Source organism: Halichoeres trimaculatus, unplaced genomic scaffold (genome assembly GCF_033239565.1).
Source record: "Halichoeres trimaculatus isolate MK-OKI-2021-1 unplaced genomic scaffold, fHalTri1.1 fHalTri1_scaffold_14, whole genome shotgun sequence".
Taxonomy (NCBI): domain Eukaryota; kingdom Metazoa; phylum Chordata; class Actinopteri; order Labriformes; family Labridae; genus Halichoeres; species Halichoeres trimaculatus.
This window is the reverse complement of record NW_027437192.1, coordinates 16855712-16876396: the sequence shown is the minus strand read 5'-3', so window position 1 is coordinate 16876396 and position 20685 is coordinate 16855712. Positions and strand designations below refer to the sequence as shown.

General features: G+C 40.0%; 2 protein-coding genes across 6 annotated transcripts; both read right to left on the bottom strand.

Moving 5' to 3' along the window:
* Positions 1-1927: 1927 nt before the first annotated feature.
* Positions 1928-4361, bottom strand: LOC141803144 (uncharacterized). Of its 4 annotated transcripts, XM_074687059.1 has the most exons (5): positions 4281-4361; positions 4122-4192; positions 3410-3721; positions 2984-3079; positions 1928-2878 (listed from the first exon to the last, which is right to left on the bottom strand). In XM_074687059.1, the coding sequence occupies exons 3-5, from the start codon at positions 3545-3547 to the stop codon at positions 2261-2263; spliced, it is 852 nt and encodes a 283-aa protein (XP_074543160.1). In that variant the 5' UTR covers positions 3548-3721; positions 4122-4192; positions 4281-4361; the 3' UTR covers positions 1928-2260. The 4 variants fall into 4 exon arrangements, with proteins under 4 accessions (XP_074543160.1, XP_074543159.1, XP_074543162.1 ...); XM_074687058.1 differs by having other exon boundaries at positions 4122-4360; XM_074687061.1 differs by having other exon boundaries at positions 3410-3693; positions 4122-4360.
* Positions 4362-10679: 6318 nt separating this feature from the next.
* Positions 10680-18740, bottom strand: LOC141802772 (catenin beta-1-like). 2 transcript variants are annotated; one of them, XM_074686500.1, is made up of 17 exons: positions 18582-18740; positions 17558-17607; positions 16725-16934; positions 16368-16618; positions 16018-16256; positions 14485-14686; positions 14234-14378; positions 13925-14028; positions 13580-13714; positions 13254-13457; positions 12986-13144; positions 12769-12888; positions 12511-12661; positions 12291-12412; positions 12132-12192; positions 11743-11938; positions 10680-11646 (listed from the first exon to the last, which is right to left on the bottom strand). In XM_074686500.1, exons 2-16 carry the CDS (start codon positions 17568-17570, stop codon positions 11748-11750), a joined length of 2307 nt encoding a protein of 768 aa, XP_074542601.1. In that variant the 5' UTR covers positions 17571-17607; positions 18582-18740; the 3' UTR covers positions 10680-11646; positions 11743-11747. The 2 variants fall into 2 exon arrangements, with proteins under 2 accessions (XP_074542601.1, XP_074542603.1); XM_074686502.1 differs by lacking the exon at positions 18582-18740 and adding an exon at positions 18262-18421.
* Between the last annotated feature and the right edge of the window lie 1945 nt (positions 18741-20685).

Sequence of the window (20685 nt, the reverse complement as noted above, 5' to 3'; positions counted from 1 at the left end):
TTAAACACTGTGCTGTGTTATGTATTAATGGGTAATTCAAATGACAAATACTGCCTTCATATTAAGGCTTAATGCTCACACTCAGTGATCAGATCATCAGTGGACAAACTTAACTTAAAACAGCAGGGACTGAACTCTGATCACTCAGGAGGACAGAGGTCAGAGATGAGCCTACATTTTGATCACAATGCATTTTTGATTTTCCGGACCTTTTTGGGATCAATATGGGATAAAAAGTGTTAACCCTGAAAATAGTCTATAATCAGGTTTTTTTTAACACATAAATGATGATCCCACATGGGGATCATTGGTTTCTGTTACCATGTAACACAAGAAAGTCAAAACAGTGTGTGTATGAGGAAGCATGGTCTCAGAGGATAAAGGGATTTGATTCAAATGGCAATTTGAGTCAGTCTATAAAGACTGACAGTCTACTCACCTCTATTGTAAGACTGATAACATATTTCTCAGCTGTCATTTACCAACAACATGCATGACACAAGACATAAAGTGTATGAATTGCTGCAGAGTGTACATGAAAACATAGCTTTATTGTGTGGATCTATGTGCAGTTACAAAGAATTCATCAAATCTTTAAATTTTTGAATTTCCTTGAACGGAAAAGGGATGAGAGATCCAGAATAAGATGCGTGATCAAAGAAAGGTCATAGGATTCACAACTAAACATCAGAGACATACGGGTGGTTTCAAAAGAAGACAGGCACGCTTAGCTTCGTCTTTGTTGTGCTCTGTTACAAACTCAGCAAGATAAATGTATTTTTTCCCATTAACAAAGAGTTGTTTGCAATGTACTTCTTATATCACTGGATATCGGGATTCATGATCAAACTTTCAAATTACATCATCACTTCTCTCCATGTTTACTGGCCCCATGTAAGACCCCCCTCTATGCCTCATGCACACAGTGCAGTTTTTCTTTGTTTTTAAGAGGCTAATGGTGGTCATTCCCAGACTTGGTTGATTTGCATAAAGAGATATCATATCTAATAGCAGGGGATCACAGATGAAATGCTCTGCAAGGTATAAAATAGCTGTGTGACTCAATAATAAGCCATTAAGGCATTTTTGTTTGTTTAGTGAAACTATTTGGCGGCATGTCAGTGAAGGTCCTCGATTATCTAGGTCATGATGATTCAGAGCATAATTTGGAAAACCAACTGGACTTTAAAGAAGTCTTGAAATCAGAGGAATTCTGCAGCCTAGTTTCAGATCCAGCCTGTTGCACACGTTACGTTTTTTTTATTCTACCTCTTCATTCACATATATGGCATTCCTTCAATTGACTGCTAAGATCAAGAGTGTGTTTGTTTTCCTCTCAAGATCCCCATTTGTTGGTGGGGGCCAGTGTCTGTAGCATGCATATGTGCATATGACAATATCAATAAACTCATTTTTTAAAATGACCCAACTACTCTTGAAATGTCCGTCTTCTGTTTCTGCGACTCGTTAAGTGAACACACAAACCAAGTAGGTTATCTCTTAGACAGCTGTGCTGCAAACAGACATCTACATGTTTGCTCAACCTAGCCTTGCCACTGTGGTCACTCAACTCAGCATTATATCACAGCCTAATTAGGCTAACCACAGGGAATGGGGCGAGGTCCAAAGGTTGAGTGTGATTATATGCTACTGATATCAACCATGATTAATAAAACACTTTGTAGTTTATGGTGTGTGGAACCAGGACATGCACCACTGGATACTGGAGTTTGTACTATAACACTTTGAACATGGCATGACCCACATTTACAGATGAGATTAGAGGTTGTGACATATAATTGTGAAAAGAGATTGTAATAAGGAGTTGGTAAAATTATGAGGCTAGCCTATGCAGAAAAAACACTGATTTGTATGAGAGAGAAAAATGCATTTATTGAATTTCAAGGGAAGCTGGTTTATAAAAAAAAATAATCCAGCTTTCAGACACTGCCCTTAAGAGGACATGTAGTTTAACACATCCATGATATGTTTAAAAAAATAGCTAAAATTCAGCCTTCCAGAGTGTAAAAAAATCTTTTTGATCTCAGTCAACAAAAAGTAGAACTTCAGGACACAGGAGTATCTACTGTTAGAGAAAGCCATAAATAAAAGAAATACAGACAGTGGAAACTCATCAGGTCTTCTCTGACCTTCCATGACTTTTTCTTTTCTTTTCTTTTTAAAGTAAAAGCCCTCTGAGGAATCCACTCCACTCAAAAACATTTAACATTTAAAGTGCATTTTGAAAGCAGATCCATATTTACAAACGAAAACGCAAAGCATCATGGGTAAATGCTGGGACAGAGTAAGTGATGTAACTGCTGTTTGGGCTGCTGTAATGAGCAGCCGCTCTTGTGTACAGGAATGAAGGCTCGTGAGTTTTCCCAAGAGGCTTAGCGAGTCCACGGTGTGTGCTGCCTCCTGCTGAGCAGACAGAGGAACTGCCAGCTGAGGCCTGCAGGAAGAGAAGCTGCTCAGAGTCCCAGCTGAAGCGCCTCTTCGTCCCGACTCTCTGCTCCGCTCTGACCGGCACACTGCACAGAGGAGAGGCCAGGAGGGCTCGAGGGGAGGGGCTGTCTCTCTTCAGGATGGATTCAATGGAGAAAGGACTGCTGAACTTTACCTCACACCTGATCTGGACATCTCCAGAGACTGAAGGCTCTGAAGGTTCAGGAGAAAGAGGAGCTGAGCAGCACTGCTTTGACACCCTGCTTGAGGTATCAGTTTCTCCTTCACAGGCCAGCTCTGGGAAGAGATGCAGGATCCCTTTGAAGTGACGACGCACCATCTTGGCCGTGACTTGATTGAGGTCCAGCTTCCAGTAGTTCCTCTTACTTACTGTCCTCTTACTGTCCCCTGTGGCTGGGACTATTGGAATCTGGGAAATTCAAACCAAACATTGATTAGTCTGAAAGCTACTACAACAAAGGCCTCTAAACCTCAGAATATTTGTCAGGTTAGGAGTTAGGGGAAAAGAACTCACCTTGACAAAACATTTATTGGTGGATAAGCAGACTCTGAGGTTGTTTCTAAGAGCTTGTGTGTCTTCACCAACGAGGGACACCATCCTGTCCATCAACTGAAAAATAAAGATAAGAGAGTGATTTGAAATACTTGACACCCTGAAATCTCCACAGCCTTAAAACCTTCATAAGTGAGACATAGAAACTATAAAAATCAACCTCAGGAAAACTGAAGTATGCACAGCAAACCAGAAGCTCTATTTAATGTATTGTCTGAGAACTTAGTTTAACCTTTCAACTCAAAACCATACACCAAACCTTCATATAACCTACAGATAAACTTAAGTCTGAATATTGTCTTTAAAAGCTTCATCAGGAGCCCAAAAAGTAGTTAAAGGTGGGTGCAGAGCAGAGAGTATTAAAGTCAGTTTTTTTCACATTCTCACCTGAGCAAAGATGAGCATCTTTCCAGGAGTGCGCTGCAGGACAACAGCGATTTTAGCCAAGAAGGTAGTGCCCCTACCGACAGAACAGCGCCAAGAGCTGCAGGCTGGGCCTCCACAGCTCTCTCTCTTGGCCTGCATGTTGTCAACAGAGTCAGGTCCCACACAGCGAGCAGTGATCACAAAGTCTGTGACAGCAGAAGTGGTCTCAGGGAAGCCTGATGTGGATTTATGACCTGTGGGGACAATGGGGCATTGCAGGGTGTGCACTGCAGCTTGATGAGGACCTTTTGATAGGACAATGAGCCGTTACAGCTGGAGGTGGAGCCAGAGATCACAGAAAACAACCATCATCAACATTACTATGCAGATGTTCTGAGGGCACTCAAATTTTATAACCTCAGCTTTCAAAGGGCCAAACATCTGATTCTACACATGAACATGGTGTATGACATGTTTCTTCCTGTATGCACAACTGCTAAAAAAATCCAGGTAGCTGTTTACCTCAAAACAAATATGAAAAACCATTCAAACAACAGAAACAACTCACTCAACAAAGAAAAAAACTTAGGTCAAATCTTGATGTCATTGAACAGTTCCCACAGACTAACCACCGTTCATTTAATCAGGAACACTACATTCACTACAAATCTAAAATCTTCATAAGTCTAAGCCAGTGCTTTCCAAACAATTCAGGGGTAATATTTAGTATTACCTGTGTGATGCTGTACAATCCAGTGAGCTGTTTATCAAGTCACTCCTCTACAATTTGAATGGAAACTACACCTTTTTGCCAAAAAAACAAACAAACTGTGTCTTAAAATCAGTAACTCATTCCTTTCTGAGGCTTTTAGTTGTTCACAAAAGTACTTACATCAAAACTGTCTCTGTGAAGCAGCAGCTCACAAACCTCAGCTGATACTTAATTACTGTCAGGTGTGTGCTGTTCTCAGGCTCAGACCCGCCCATCTTTGTCTGCAGCTCAGTTATTGGATCCATGGGCCAAAACTTCAACCAAAGTAAAATCTAATGTTGGGAACATGAATTTATATCATAAATTAATAGCCTGCTTCCTGATTATTATTGCTTTTTTTCTACTATACTGTAGAAACTGAGGTTTAGTGTCTTTGTTAGTGTTCAGCCTTCTAAACTCCTATAATACACAAAACAAGGGTGAGTGATATTTAAATGAGCTATCTAATCACTGTGCTCCAGTTTGAAGATCAAACCTGCTGATTTGAGTCACACATAATAGCAATGCTCATTTACATCAGTGATCCTCATTCACATTTATCAACATGTTACCTGAAAGAGGGGTGTGCCTCTGAGTGAAATTTGGAGGAAAGCCCATGAATGCTTTGTGCAGAAATGGTTCCTGAAACTTCACGTAGACAGCAAAACTATAAGAAAAAGCAAGCCTGGTGGGTGGATCTAAAGACGGATTTTTATAGTTTTATGTTAGGTTCAGCTATGTTAACTTTGTGCAATAAAGCCTGTTATTATTTTACAAAAACATGGATGACAAAAATCGAAATTCCTTTTTTCCCCCAAAATATAAGAAAGTATTTATGACTTTCTCAATAAGATGTTTGAAGACAAAAACAAACAACCATTGAAATGTACTGTTTTGGAAGATTTTTTTGGTCTTTTTTCTCATATTTATGTGGCAACCTATGCTGACTATTGACCCTAGTGTGAAAGACAGATGAGAGTTTATAACTCAGTTGTTTGATTTGACTGGTAAATGGATATATTCATGTATAATCAGGATTGTGGCTGGTTTGACTGACAGGTGGGTGATCTCCTGCAGTGTGCCTAGATCAGAAATGTTCACATTATGTCAACTTTTCTATCAACCATCATCTCTGGGCTTTGTTGATTGTTTTTATTTAAACATCATGATTTGTGAACAATAATAAATATGTAAAGACTATCAGCTACATATTTCAGGAAATTATTAAAAATAGGTTTATGAAGAAAAAATCCTCATCTATCTATCTATCTATCTATCTATCTATCTATCTATCTATCTATCTATCTATCTATCTATCTATCTATCTATCTATCTATCTATCTATCTATCTATCTATCTCTCTATCTCTCTCTCTATCTATCTATCTATCTATCTATCTATCTATCTATCTATCTATCTATCTATCTATCTATCTATCTATCTATCTATCTATCTAGCTATCTATCTATCTATCTATCTATCTATCTATCTATCTATCTATCTATCTATCTATCTATCTATCTATCTATTAGCTTCAAAGTGACAGCAGCACTGGGGGGAACAAAATATGTTGAAATATTGAAAAAAAAAAAAAAATTGAGCCTCTGTGTGACACGTCACAAACTAGCTGTTGTCTGTAGTTGTGACTTAAAGAGGTTAATTAACATAGAAAACAAAGGGACCTTTTCTGTAACTTTGAAAGTACAAACAGTGCTGTCCCAAACATGTTTGGGTGGTTACAGAACTTTTCCATTCACTGTACATATGTAATGTTTGCTGTTATCAGCCACTTAAACTGTTACATGTCATGATCACCTCTTTCATTACAGCAGACAGTGAGAGTGATTCACATGCTAATGAGAGGACACATCCCACAGCTGCTGCTGCTGAATGTTCACAGTGTGGCTCAAGATCACCTGTTTACCTACAAGGAGAGGAAAAAAGTGTTATTCAGATTAAAGAATCAGTTTGACCTTTAACTGCATCAAATTTTACCTTTGTTAGTATTCAATACATGTCTCCTTCAAAGTTGTTAGAATTAAACTAAATTAAAGCAATGATCTGCACATATTTAAAAAGTAACTTAATAAATCTGTACAAGGATCGCAAAAGCCAGTCTCCTTCTCAAAATCATTTGTTTATCCCTCAAAGGTAAATTCCTGTGTCAGGGAACATGTCAGTGCATCAGAATGATGAGTCCTTGTGTCATTGTGACAGGACAGTATAACAGTTTACTCTGAAAGGATGTTCTGATGTAAACTATGCTAAAAGTTTTGATGACAGTTACTGTAAATTGTAAGTTACCTCTTAGCGTATGTGAGAGATTGATTGCAAGAGACTGGACAATATTCTCATTTTCTGACCCCATCGTTGTGATACAGAAAAGAGAAGAATGCGCTGCATAGGACAGAGAAAAAAACAAAACAAAAGTAGAGACGTGAACAAAGAACAGCCTCTTTAGGGGAAAACTGTTCATGCAGTGCTGTGGGAATTACAGTGCAGTGCAGTCTTCCTACACCTCCTTATGTTCCTGTATGCTGGGCCACAAATTCTCATTCACATCACAACAAAGATCTTCTCTGTCCACAAACAGTCTGAATGATTGAAGACACAGTTGTTCTCCAAACTTTTGGCCGCATCCTTCAAACTCGACCATCAAAAGCTTATGATTGACAACATGGTCCACGGATGTGAAAGATCGTTATTGCCTTTTGCAGGAAATGTGTCGCCACTGTTTGAGAAAGAAAGTACACATACCCACCAGCTGATGGTTCATGAGATGCACCTTTGAGCTATTTCAGAAACCTGGTTGATTATTGCTTCATCTGATTCTTCACACATTGCCATTTGTTAGAGAAAATCAAGATTGACCAGGGAGCAATTTGCCAATGCAGATGAATTTAGAAAAAAAGTCTGATGGAGTTTTGTAAATAGATACTTGACATGTTATAAGAGCTTGTTCAGGCTTGAACTTGCAGGTGAAGACTTATGCAATGAACTCATGACTAAATATTGTGATGATCCATTTTGATCAACATGACAAAAGCAACTGATAATAAAGGAAACAGCAGAGAATTGTACATAATCATTTGCATGGTTGTCCCAAAGCGTTTGCAACTTGTTCAAAGAAATGAGAAACTGCTTTTTTGATGTGCACAAATGACACAATGACCTCAAGATTGAACAAGTAGTTTTGAGACTTTCAATTCTAACCTGAGAAATGAACCAAATCAGCTGAGAAAAACTGTAACATGTTCAAGAGTCAGAGCTTATTATGTAGATCTAGTTGGCTAAAGATCAGAGAAAAACAATGATGATGACAGAATTATTGTTAACTGTAAAACCACATTTTATAAACACTATCCTCAAAAACAGAGGATTAGTATTGGAAGTATTTTTAATCCAAAGAGGCCCTACATTGATAAAGAAAGCCAGTGGCAGTGAGCCTTCATGAACTCACTTCCACCATGGACCTCAAGAACCTTCACAACTTGTGTAACCCTAAACCCCAATAAACTAACACTGGTTCAACCACAAGAAGAGTCCTCTGCTTCTACCAGAAGGTTTTAAATTACAAAGCATCACAAATTCTTTTGTGTTAAGTCGACATTTTCATCACTCTCCTGTTGTCTCACACTTCAATAAATGGCTCTGATGAGGTGAAAATCACTGGAATGTTTCCCCGCATTGTTTCCCTCCATACCCGTGTTTGTCACCTCATTAAGGCTAGTATGTGTGATTTTGTTGGGATTTCTTGGCAGTTAAGCAGGTTTTTCTTCTCCCTGATATAGATTGTGCTTGAGCCAAGATGTTACATAAAAGGAGGGTGGTAAAAAGAAAACTTAAAGATTTCTGTAACTCCTGTTATTCTGTGACTGACTGCTTTGACTTGACTGAATTAGCACTTTCAGTACAGTGGTAACAAATACATCACAGACACTATGGAGGTGAGAGAAACTAATTTTTGGTTGAAACAAAAATGCAAAACAGGCTAAACAAAAACAACATAGTGAGCATAGTCTGACCAACATCTAAACAAAGTGTTGTCGATCAGGTTATGCTTTTCTATGAGGTCAAATTATCCTCAAGTCTGACAAAATGTCAAGATTTGAGATTTTACATATTTTTGAAAATGACAATTTTTTTCCAGCAGTTGGGAGCTTTTTTAAACTTATTTTTAGGCGTGTAAGGTCATCTTTTTGACCTAAAATATATCTAAATGAGATGTGTCTGGACTTCTGAGTTTTTAAGTGTAAAGAAGAACTTGTTAAGGTTGGATTTTTAGCAACATACCAACGAGTAGCATAAATCCAGTATTGTCTTTTGTAGTCATAGTTTTGGCTACATTATATTTTTTGCAATGTATTTTAACTTAATGAACATTATGGACTGGGGATTTGTTAACAACTGCAACACTGAAGAACACAACACACTAACAGCCTGAATTAGACACACAAGAACTTATCAAAGTCACACATCCTGTGGTGTTCATGTGCTCCACTCTGACCAGTCTCAGATATTTGTTTGTTGTCTAGTAAATAGTAGACTAGTTTCAAATATGTGGTGTAACATTGAAAATAAAAAATGATGTATTTAATTGAAAATAATCAAGAAAGGCACAAAAAAATAGAGTTAAACACAATTAACTTTGATATTATGATTCTCTTCTGCCAGGTTTGTGCTGTGAACAAGAGAACAAAAAAATTAAAATTTAGTCACACCTACTGCTAATGTGGCTTCTCCACCTGCTCTTCACTGGGTAGAAATACTGACACCTTGTGGACGGACAGCACTGTTACACCTAGTTTGCCTACTCACCATTTTTGTTTGTGTATTTGTGTTTTCAGTTCAGTGGGAAACCATTGAGTCAAACATCCTGTCACAGTGACGTCAGCCACACTAACACAGCAGTGATCACATCTATAGTTTCCTCTCAAACACCTACACACTTTTCCTGCTGTCGAAGGTCTGTCTCTTTCGTGTGATCTGGAGATGTGTTGACTTTTTACAACTTATATCACCCCTGAATTAATTTGTCTGAACATATTTTTGTTACTTAAAAAGAGGAGAGCTCCATGTAAAGCTGATGGTATATGGATTCAGTTTGATCAGATGTGAAAAAATGAAGATGATCACTAACCAGGATAGAATAAAAGGACACATGAAGTTTGAAAATGTTACTAAAAGAAGGTTTAAGAGGCAGCAAAAACTTCAACCTTTTGTTGCACTCCTTATAAAATACACTTCAAACTTTTTTCTTCTCACTCCTGATGAAAGAAACCCTGTGACCATGACTCTCTTTTTCAAACGAACTTTTTTGTGTTGTTGTATCAGACTTTTGTTTGTTGCTGAACTAAGCTTACTCCTATAAGAGTGTCAGCTAAATATGAAAAACTAATAAATGTAAGACTTACCTCTAAGACTGAAATCTTTTGATCGGCAAACACTATTTATCAGACCAGAACCTTCAGCTTTAATCTTATGTTTCTGAAACACAAAGCAGGACACATTTAACACAATGAAACCAAAGTCTAGGGTTAGTGTGGGTGGACTAAAAGCTTTGGGATATAGTTCAAGCATATAAAGGGAACTTTTTCCTCACACAAAACACATTTGAGATTTAATATACAGTGCTTGACAAATTTATGAGACCACCTGCAATACAAAAGAGAAAAAAAAAACAGTCTCATGAAGTGCTTTAACTCGGACGTTTTCTTTTTCAGAGATTTTCCTCCAGTATCAAACTGATTTGATTCGTCTGAAATACAACCAATAAAATACATATTCTTGATCAGGTACACAAGTCAATGGCTGTAATTTGTCAATAAGAAAATGATAATTGTGTGCTTTACTTTTTTTTTGTTAAGAACAGAACATTTGAGAATTTGTGGATAGGAACAAAAAATGTGTTGAAACATTAAATATATAATTTTGATTCAACAGATTGCACATCACAATGATTTAACCATTACAGGATCACTAATTGTTTTTGCAGTCAACTATATACACTGGGTGGCGGTGGTGGTCTAATAAAATTTTACATCTGTGTTACATCTGTGTGTCTCTGTAAAATGTTAAAATCACCTGAGTGCATGAAAAAGAATTTTCTGTTATGTTGAGTTTTCTTAGGACCTCCCAGCAAACCTGATGAGGATGCAAAGGTCTGTAATAATACCAAGTCTGATCCACATTCTGTTGTTCACATCCTTACACTGCCTGTATTCTCCTGCTTTTATCAAACCAACTTCCCTGACAAAACCATCACCTGGTGATCATAATGTTATGACTGATCATTTTAAAGACAGATTAATTGCTCACAGTATGATGATGCAACTTTGATTCAACCACCTGAGCTAATATTACAAAGCTCACTCTCAGATCACTGCAAATGTTTGTTTCCAATGGAGTTTCTGAAACACACAAAAGCCTCTATCAAGAGACCAAAACATTTTGTTAGCATTTTCCATCATCGTGATATTAACATACCTGCACTGTAGTTACATCAGATAAATGGACAGAAGACACAGGTGAGACACTGGATGAAATAAAATGCCATTTTATTGTTCAGCCGTGTCATAACCTCGTCTCCAAAATAAGCACAGCAGGACTACAACTGGTTCATCAACCTAGCTACCCTTGATAGCACATAAAACTGGGTTTTATTTGACCACCAATGATAGCTTTAAAAGACTTTTCTATCAGACATCCAATGATAGCATACAAAATAGTTGTTAACCTACCAGTGATACTGTATATAAAACACTTGTTTCTAGATTTATCCCCAAACCCACCCTCAATTTTCATCCATAGCCCCTCTTTAGAACATTTGTGACACTGACATACTTTATGCTTAAACAAGCACATATTAAGAATGCATAATTCTCCATTTTTGAGATTATAAAAAAAACTACACAATGTTACACTTTAAGTCAGAGTACAATTCAACTGATTATTAGTGTTCTACACATTCGGCCATTAACCAAAGGAAAATTGTATAATATCACTATAACTTAACACTACATGTAATATACGTTTAAAAAATAAAAATTACAAATGATTAGCATGGAAGAGAAAATGAAGATGGCTAGTGCGAAGGCAAGCTGGGTCAGTACCATAACAGAGAATGAGTAATACAAAAAGAAATAAAAAAATAGAATAAGAAAAAATAGAAACAAAAAACTGATAAGAATACAGGCAAGGCTAAAACATATGTGTGTTTCAAACTTTTAAGATCCACCTCATGTGCATTCATCCATTTAGGTAACCTGCTCCAAGACCTCCTTTATGTGATTCCACATCTCTCTAATACTTAACCCTGCCCCCCTCCCCCCAAACTTCAACTTGCTTTAACATTCCCATGGCAACCATCTTCTTTGTTTTTTTCTTGTGTCAGGCACTTTCCAAGACCCCTTCATGCTCTCTTTACCTTCAACAACTCTACAGGCCAATCATAACGCTGATTCAGACAATACAGGCCAATCACAATGCAGGTTCTAACAGAATACAACTGCAAGAGAGCACAGGAGAAAAGACGAGTCAGTGCACCGTTATTCCTGTCATCACTATGGTTACTGCAGAGTTTTCAGGTTAAAGTCGGCCTTACCAATCCTACAGGTCGGTGTCAAACCAGGCCAGCTGGTTGCTGTCCATCAGGTCCTGGGTGTGGCCCAAGTCTGGTAATGGATCGGTGTGGTGGCCCAGGTCTGGCAGAGCATCAGCATGGTAGTCAGCACCCTCCATCATTGGGTCCAGGAGGGTGTCCTGACCATAGGCTGCTGGGTAAGCCCTATAGGCTCCATCTGGAAGATGAGTCAACAAGTGATATCAAACTGGTCTGAAGAGAGATCATTCTAATGGGTAATAAATTAAGTAGTAACATGCACATCCACAGTAGGTGCTTTATCATCTACATTTAAACTCTTCTACAAGCTTTTAAGAGCTTCCTGGTGTGCAGATCTCTGTTTATATAACTGATCAGATAACAGCACTTACCATCCTGCCTGTAGGCCAGAGGATCTCCCTGAGCACCCATATCCAGTCCCAGGTCTCCAGTCTATAAAAAGGTAAAACACTGATGAGTAAAATCCAAAAACAAACCAGCAGACGGAGGTGTTGCACCTACAAATAGCTTCGCTTTTTAAGAGAATATACCTCATTCCAGGCCATGGGCTCAGTTCTAAACAAAGAGCTCGTCAGCTCCACTGACAGACGCTTCTTGTAGTCCTGTGGTTTGTCCTCAGACATACGGAAAAGGACAGCTGCAGCGTAGGTTGCTACAAGATAGAATGATCACAAAACACACAAAAGTGAGTTTAGGGTAAAGGAGTTTCAGTATCCACAGGAATGATGAAAATAAGAGTATGTTCCTCACCAACGCCCTCATTACGGGAATGCAGCAGCTCAGTGAGGGGCGCAGTGGCTCCCTCTGCCTCAATTGCCTCTGCAGCCTCCTTATCTTGAGCCAGCTCACACAGCACACCTGCTGCCACACGCTGGATGTTCTCCACTGGAGAATACAGCAACTGAAGACGGCGACAAGCAGAGAGGAAGATTTAAACCAACACATTAACACACAGCTTGTGAGTCACTGTAAGTGTAAACCACTTTCTGAATGACAGTTCAGGATTACCTGAACAAAGAGTGGAATGGTGTTGAGTCCTCTGATGACAATTCTGTTGTGGACGTCCCGGGCCAGGATGTGCAGAGCTCCTGTGCAGCCCTCCACAATTTCCTCCATGCGCACACCCTCCTGTGTGCGTAAGAGTGGGGAAAAAAAGATCTCAGATACACAAATGATGAGATGTTAACCAATGGAGGCTTCAGTGTGTAGTGGCTTCATTACACACCACAAACTGCTGCTGGTTGCCTCCCATACTGGTGCGCCTCTGGGTGTCCTGGTGAGCCCTGACGAGCAGCTGGACTAGGCGAGGAATAGCTCCCTGCTCACGCAGAGCGCTGTGGTTGGCTGGGCAGAGAGCCAGGTTGCGGATCAGACCAACTGTGGCCTAGATAGGGAGAGAATTTCACACGATGAAGTCCTGGCAAAAACATGTTTTCTTCCTTTTTTTTTTGTTGCAGCTTGTTAGTCTCAGAAAATGTGAAAATGCTAATGACCTTGATAAGTGGCCAGTGGGATGGGGGGTGGAGGAGTTTGACCACCACAGGCAGGCCGTAATGAAGGCGCACAGCATTCTGGGCCATCTCAGCATCCTGGTGGCGGGAAGTCAGGTGGCGCAGAGCACAGACTGCCGGCTCTGTGATGTCCTCTCTGTCGCCAGCTCGGAGCACTGTTCGCACCAGAGCCTCAATGCCTCCAACCTGATAACAATCAATCAAGGGAACCAGTTAGTTAAATTAAAAAAAGTTCACTTCCTGAAGAGATTTTGAGGAGTAAATGACAGAAAGAGGCATTTTGGAAAAGCTTTGTGTATTATACACACCTGGCAGACCATGAGCTTGTTACTGTAGTTGTTGCAGGTCAGGTTGGAGAGGATGCCGGCAGCGCAGGTCACTACATTGATGTCATCACTGCCCAGCAGCTGCACCAGGGTCCCCAGAAGACCCTCCATTCCCTCCTGGAGAGTGGAGGATGAGTTGGAAGAACACAAATAAGATAAATTAATGTATTCTTATTGATTAAAACTTGTAACTTTTAATGTCTGAGCGTACTGTGAGAAACAAATACACTTCAAGACAATGTGTCATATATAGAGAGCAAAATTCTTAAGCTTGAATCTGGAGCTCACAACATTCACACACATTTTAATACTTATTATGCATCAAACCTGTTTAGTGGCAGCATCTGAAAGATTCCTCAGAGTCCAGAGGCAGTTCTGGACCAGACGCTGGCTGGGGTCTGTCAGGTGAAGCCCAAGTGCCTGCATGCCTCCTACACACAAACACACAGAACAAAACAAATTTATTACATAAAAATAAGTTTTTTTCCTTAGTGGAAACTACAAGAGAGGATCTGACCTGTAATAATGGAAATACTGCAGCAAGTTATAGCACACCATAGCTTTTAATCTCCCTCATTTGTTTATTCACTGTGCAATGCTTCCATCCCATTTCTGCACCATGGGGTTTGTACGTACCAGCCTCAACGATGGCAGGCTTGTTGCTTGAGCAAACAGAGAGCACCTTGAGCACTCTACTTGTGGTCCACAGCAGCTTCTCATATGTGAAAGTCCTCATGATGTTGACCAGGGCCTGGGGACCACCACTGGCCAGAATGATCAGCTAAAAACCAAGACACAGTTATAAATGAGTAAGCAGACATGAGGGGGGGCTTTTAAATCTGAAGAATGAATTCAAATTCATGCAAAAACAAGCTCGTGCCCAGCACCTTGCTCTCTTGGTTTCCATATGCCAGGATCTGCAGGCAGTCGGTAGTGATTGCCAGGAACTTGACGTTAGTATTAGACAGCAGGGCCACCATCTTCTGCAGCCCTCCGGCCAGGCGCACTGCCATCTTTGCTCCCTCCTGGTGCAGCAGCAGGTTGTGAAGTGTGGTGATGGCGTAGAACAACACACTGTCCACAGGGGAGCTGAAGAAAAGATGCACAAAACAGCAATGTACATCTTAAATTAATTACAACCTGCAAGAATTTTTTAAAGCTGAAACAGAAACATACAACAGAGGCAGCTCCTATAAAACCACAATGATCACCATCAATACTGACTTGGTTTTAACAGATGGAGAAATCATTTAGGCTAGTACAACATACTCTTCCAGTATCAGAACACATAACAAATGTTACACAAGCTTTTTTTATAAAGCATCAGCAACTCTTGAAACTGCCAAGCCACGTTAAAAACCAACAACGAATCTTGGCATCGACTTATTACCACAGGCAAACATTCTGACTGCTGGGTGAGACCTGACTGACTGACCTACTTCTCAAAACAACTACACACAAACATGTAAATTACTGCATCAGTTCCAACAGTTTGGCCCTCGTTAACTCCAGTCTGATGGTTCTGAGAGCTCTGAAAACCAAACAACTGAACACTAACCACCATGATGATAGTAAAGTTACATTTTCTGACTACAGCTGGATGATTAATCCAAATAGATCCTGCATTCGGGTTTCTGTCGTGATTATGCAAAAGATCTCTGTTCTCTGCACTCAAAGTGAGGTAATATGATTCCAGGTGAATACTCAGACACACAAGGGGTATCCAACATGTAGTGACTTGCCAACCAGCTACTTGTTGTTTTTATCCATTTCCTTTAGCTTTTCATGGAGAAAACAAGAGTTATGTAAAGAAGACATTTACAGATACAACTTCCTCTCTACAGAAAAAGCAGCTCTTGAGGAATGAGGCAGCTTGTAACAACAAGGAGGTCATATCAGAAAACAGATTTTGTTTGATGTTTTGGAGTCATTTTGCTGTGTAACACTGCTAGCTCAAAACAAACTGGTGTGTTGTGATAGTCTTTGGGTGTTTTCCCTGAGCAGGTGATGACTAAGCTCGACCAGGAATACTGTCAAATTTATTTGCAAACCTGACTCATTATTTGCTTTATCATGACAAACTTGAAACGAATGCAGGAGAGGCATTTTTTCAGACTGGCTCTCAACTTTAACACAGTGAGACAGAAAGATCAAAGGAAGTGTGGGAGCGAGGGGGCGACAGACAAATGTGAACACGTCGGTAGGTTTTTGTCTTTGTCATAAGGAGCTCAGTAATAAACAAAGCACTACAGCTATGTGGTATCTGAAGCTCTCAGATGAGACACGTTTTGCAAATTTTTAGCGACGAGTACAATAAAAATAAGTGTGCCAATAACAAACACTCTGTATTTGGAAGCAGCACACTTGTAATCTCTTACTATATACATGCACTGAAACCTCCCATTTATCCACTTTCTCACCCCAACATCTTGACCAAAGCAGGAATGCCTCCAGACTTGAAGATAGCAAGAAGTCCCTCACGATGGTGGGACAGATTGTGCAGGGTGCCAGCAGAGCAGCGAGCTGTCTCTACATCACCAGTGTTCTGCATGGCACGGACAACAGCCGAAACCATCTGCGGGGAGCGCATCAGGGCGTGGCGCGATGCCTCCTTCTTTGACAGCTGATGCACCATTACAGCTGCTTTGTTCACAACAACCTGGGGAAAGATCATTTTTGTTAAAAATGCACAATTAAGGAAGAGATACTATCTGATGTTCGAATGAGCCTCTACTTAAACGTAACTGACGCCAATGAGAAGCTGACATACCTGGTCCTCATCATTGAGCAGCTTGGTGAGCTCAGGGATGGCACGAGTAGCCAGTTCAGCATCATCTTGGTAGTTAATGAGGTTGACCACTGCATGCTTCAGCATCTGAGATGGTTCTGCCAGGCGCTGCACTGCTGTCGGGTGGGTGGCATCCAGCTGGGTGGGTGGGATCTGGATACCCTCCTCCAAGGTCTCAGGAAACATGGCAGCCCGCACACGCTGGGCTCTGGTCATGGCATATCCCTCAATGTCTGAAAGTGAGGCAAGTGACAATGAATACCAAAGCTGGAGGACATTTGCAAAGAAATTTGTGAAATATTTATAGAGTTGCAAATTTTATCTTAATGTTTCATATACCTGTAGCCTCAGGAGTGAAGGGCGGGTTGAACTCCCAGTCATAGAGAGTAGGGTCATCCTCCTCAGCATCAGGGTTTCCCTTGCCACTCAGAGATGGTGCTGTGGTGGTGACTCCAGACTGGATGCCAGAATCCAGGTAGGACTGCTGCTGCCACTGGCTCACTGCAACCTTGCTGTCCCCCATTGCCATGTCCAGCTCCATCAAATCAGCTACACACAAGATGCGTGACAGTTAGACACAGGGAATGACAGATATGAGGCAGGAGTGGTCATCCTTATGTCGCTCAGACCCTCGCACTTCAGGACAAGATAGTTCTACTTTATCACTTAAGAGTCATAAAATTTTTACATAAGCTACTACATTTGTGTCTTAAGACAGTGTATATGCAACATAAGGTGGATTGAGTAGGAAGGAATAAGAAGGACAAATAAAATTGCAGGGAAAAACTGAACTATTCTGATAAACAAACAAAACTCTGTAGAGTGAAGAAATGAGTGTGTATTCCTTTATAAATGACAGCATCAAGAACCATCTCATGTAGTTGATCGATCTATTTAAAAATGTAATTCCTTGATTCAACAATTTCTAGAGTTTTCTCTTTTTAAATGACAGAAAAAACAAAGGGTTAAAAAAGTGATTTGGATACCATGACATGTGCTCACCTGGCCTCCATTTGCTCTGTTCAACTGCTGCATTGTTTAAAGGATCATATAAATCCATGTAATTGTTTACAGAGAACCAAGTGTGTCTGGGTAGTTGAGGTTCATAGCTGTGCTGATCGCCATGCTGAGACCACGATCACACAATTTTCTGTAAAGTTTTTCATACTTACACTGGGTAGCCATTGTTCTTGCCTGCCCTCAGCCCGCACAGCAGATATGTCTGTGTGAAAAAGGTGGATAAGTACAGATGGAAATGAGAAAAGTCACACTCAGCCTTAAGTTCTTGTTTGCCTGAGCCGAACCCGAGCGTAATATATTTTGCGTTTCTTCTACGTGATCTCAATAATAAACCCCACAGTCTTCGGTGCTACCTGGGCCAGGTTCCTCCGAGTCAGACGCTAACGTAGCTGTGAGGGGAAATGCCGAGCCTCCACCTCCAGCCGAGAGAGCAAAGCAGTGGGTATTTCCAGGCCAGCATGAACACAATTCACCATTCAGCGGCAAAGAACATCAAAGGCATATTTTCTCCCCCTCCCCCTACCACGGCCAAGTTCCGACCTCGCAGCTTGGGTTTCCAATGAGAGACACTACCCCCTCCGCCCCGCAATCACTTCCACAACTCCGCCTCTCAAATTGAATATGTCTGTGAACGTAACACGCTGCTTAATAGAACTACAAACAACAGGTTCTCGTTTTGTAAAGGTTACATCAATAACAGAGCACGTTTTATCAGCATATTTCAAGCCCGTTACGCTAGCACGTATTAGCCACAAGCTAACAGGTTGGCTAGCTTACCTTGAGCTCGCTATGCTAACCCCTCCGCTGGTTAGCTCAACAGCTAACATAAACAAACACATTTTCGAGCGTTACTCACATTGCCTTCAACGCTTCACGCTAGCTCCGAAAGGTAGTTTGGGATAACGAGCCATTCAGGTTGCATTTCAGTTCATTATTGAAATCGTGACTTTCAAGCTAACCCTCCAAATGTTTAAGTCTGGTTTGATTAGATCAGCTAAGCAGGACGTATGAAAAGTAGATCCAAGCGCCACCGTACCAGACCTGCTGTGCTGCCAGCCAGATCAGAAAACCCCACCGGAGCCCCCTCCCAAAACCAAGCCTGATTTTCTCCGGTTAAACGAACACTAACGCGCTGTAAACGCCGTACAGTGGATGTAGTAAGCATTTCATCCTTACCAGAGTCGAGTGGCTCCTCCGTGGTTCTTGTCAGGGGAATCTTCTCCTTTCTCTTGGCTGAAAATAGGAAAGGGCTGCTAGGTGAACCACCCGTACAAGTCCGAACCACACCCGCTGTTGCTCCGCCGAAGATGTTGCTTCCGCCTGTGCGAGCTAGCACCAAGATGGCGAATGAGAAAATACAGTATTCTGCCGCACTCGGAAAAATAGGGCCCATGTTAGATAAAGTTTTCACATGGGATCTGTCATGTTACGTGTTTCTTTTGATATTTGTGTGTATGCATTTATTCTTTTTTTCGTAAATTTCTAATATTTTGCAAATAGAAATGTTGATACTTTCTATAGTAGGGAAGGTGAGGTGTATTCATTAGAAAGGAATGGGATTCATGAGCTTCAGGGTTATGATAAAGGGTGTTCATTAATAGTTTACCCTGGGACACAAACATTAACCTTAACAGAGGAGGTCTATATCTGTGGATATCAATCATCTTTGTTGACTGAGACAAAATTTCAATTTGGACATGTGAGGGCTGCTGGTCAACCATGTTATTCTTATTTGATTCACAGTTTAAATGGAATTATAACAGTTTAAACTGCACTGATAAAATGAAGTTAGAAAATAACTCCAAGGCTATAAATAACACTGTAAATAAGTCACTTGAAGGTCTCAGTAACTGAATATCAGTTCTTTAGCCAAACAGAAAAATAAATAACAAAATCTTATTCTTTCTCAGAAACAGTGTCTGATTGTTTGACCCCCGAATGGTCAATTTGACATTTAGTGCACAGTATGTAAGGACTGATCTGAAACTAATTGTGACACAATGGAAATGCTAATTACTAGGCTACTTTTTATGGCTCAGGGAATTGAAGCTATTGAACTATTATCCTTAAAAGTGTTTTGAATCACTTCATGTTCCGGTGATAATTTATGAGGTAGCTACATGCAGGAACAATACCTGTGTAAAAACAGAGAAATTATCAATTTGATGCATCAATTTCAGCTTCCAAGCATTAAACACTAGGTATTGTGATTACTATAAAATATATAGTCAATCAATACTGAGTAAAAACAACAGAAGAGAGTACCATGCATGGGAAAGTGCAAGTTCATGTGGCCGACACATGCTAGAGAGATCAAAGTCCACAGTGGCATTTTAGTGCACTGATACTACATGGAAATTGAAACTTGTGAATAGAAAATGTTAGAATAAATACCTGTGGTATTTAGGTCAAATATTAAAGATTAAATGTTTGGCCGCCTTAACAGTGATCAGTTACAAGTTGCAAGTGGTGTAAACAATGTTTGGGACTAACATTAAAACCCTGGAATAAAATGATCAAATCTTTTTAACTCTGGTAGAGAAGCAGAAAGTTCATCTCAGTTATCATAGGAAAAATACCTACCACATTAAGCAAAACTGTTTAAACCTTACAAGATTAAATCCAAAACAAATACTAGTCATCAGCAAACTTCACTAACATACCACATGTCATAATAGTATAATAAATCACAATTAAAGATCCTACATTATTTGCATATTGATTACTTGGGTTAAATTTTCACCTCTTTAGTGAGAAGTCGTCAAGCCAGCGGCAGACACCTTATCTATACATTGGACAAAATAACAAATGCCTTCTCTCACATACTTTGATTAAATTAGCCAAAAAATGTCTGTTAGACAAATGATTATGTCAATAGGTAAAAAATGTATATGCATTTTTAACATTGCAGGCACAAACTTTAGGCTCATGTTTGTGTGGTTCTCTATTCCTATGTGTTTTGATTTGTCCCGCATTAGCCTTGGGCTTCTACCAGGAGAGAGGCAGTGTAGTTCTTACAGAACATTTTCATTGTTGTTGCACCCACTCATACTAATGTTTATTTCCTGCATGTAGATTTTTCTACATAATAATCTCCAATCATTTTATGCTTTGAAAATAAACAGATTCAGTGTCTTTCACAAGGGCAACCAGGCCTTCCTGCTCAAAAGAGGCTTCACAGTATTTTCTTCTTTCATAAATACATACACATCAAGTATTTTCTTCAAAGAGAAGTTATTTTAAAAAAGCAAAGAGGAATCAGGTGGATGAATCCGAATAA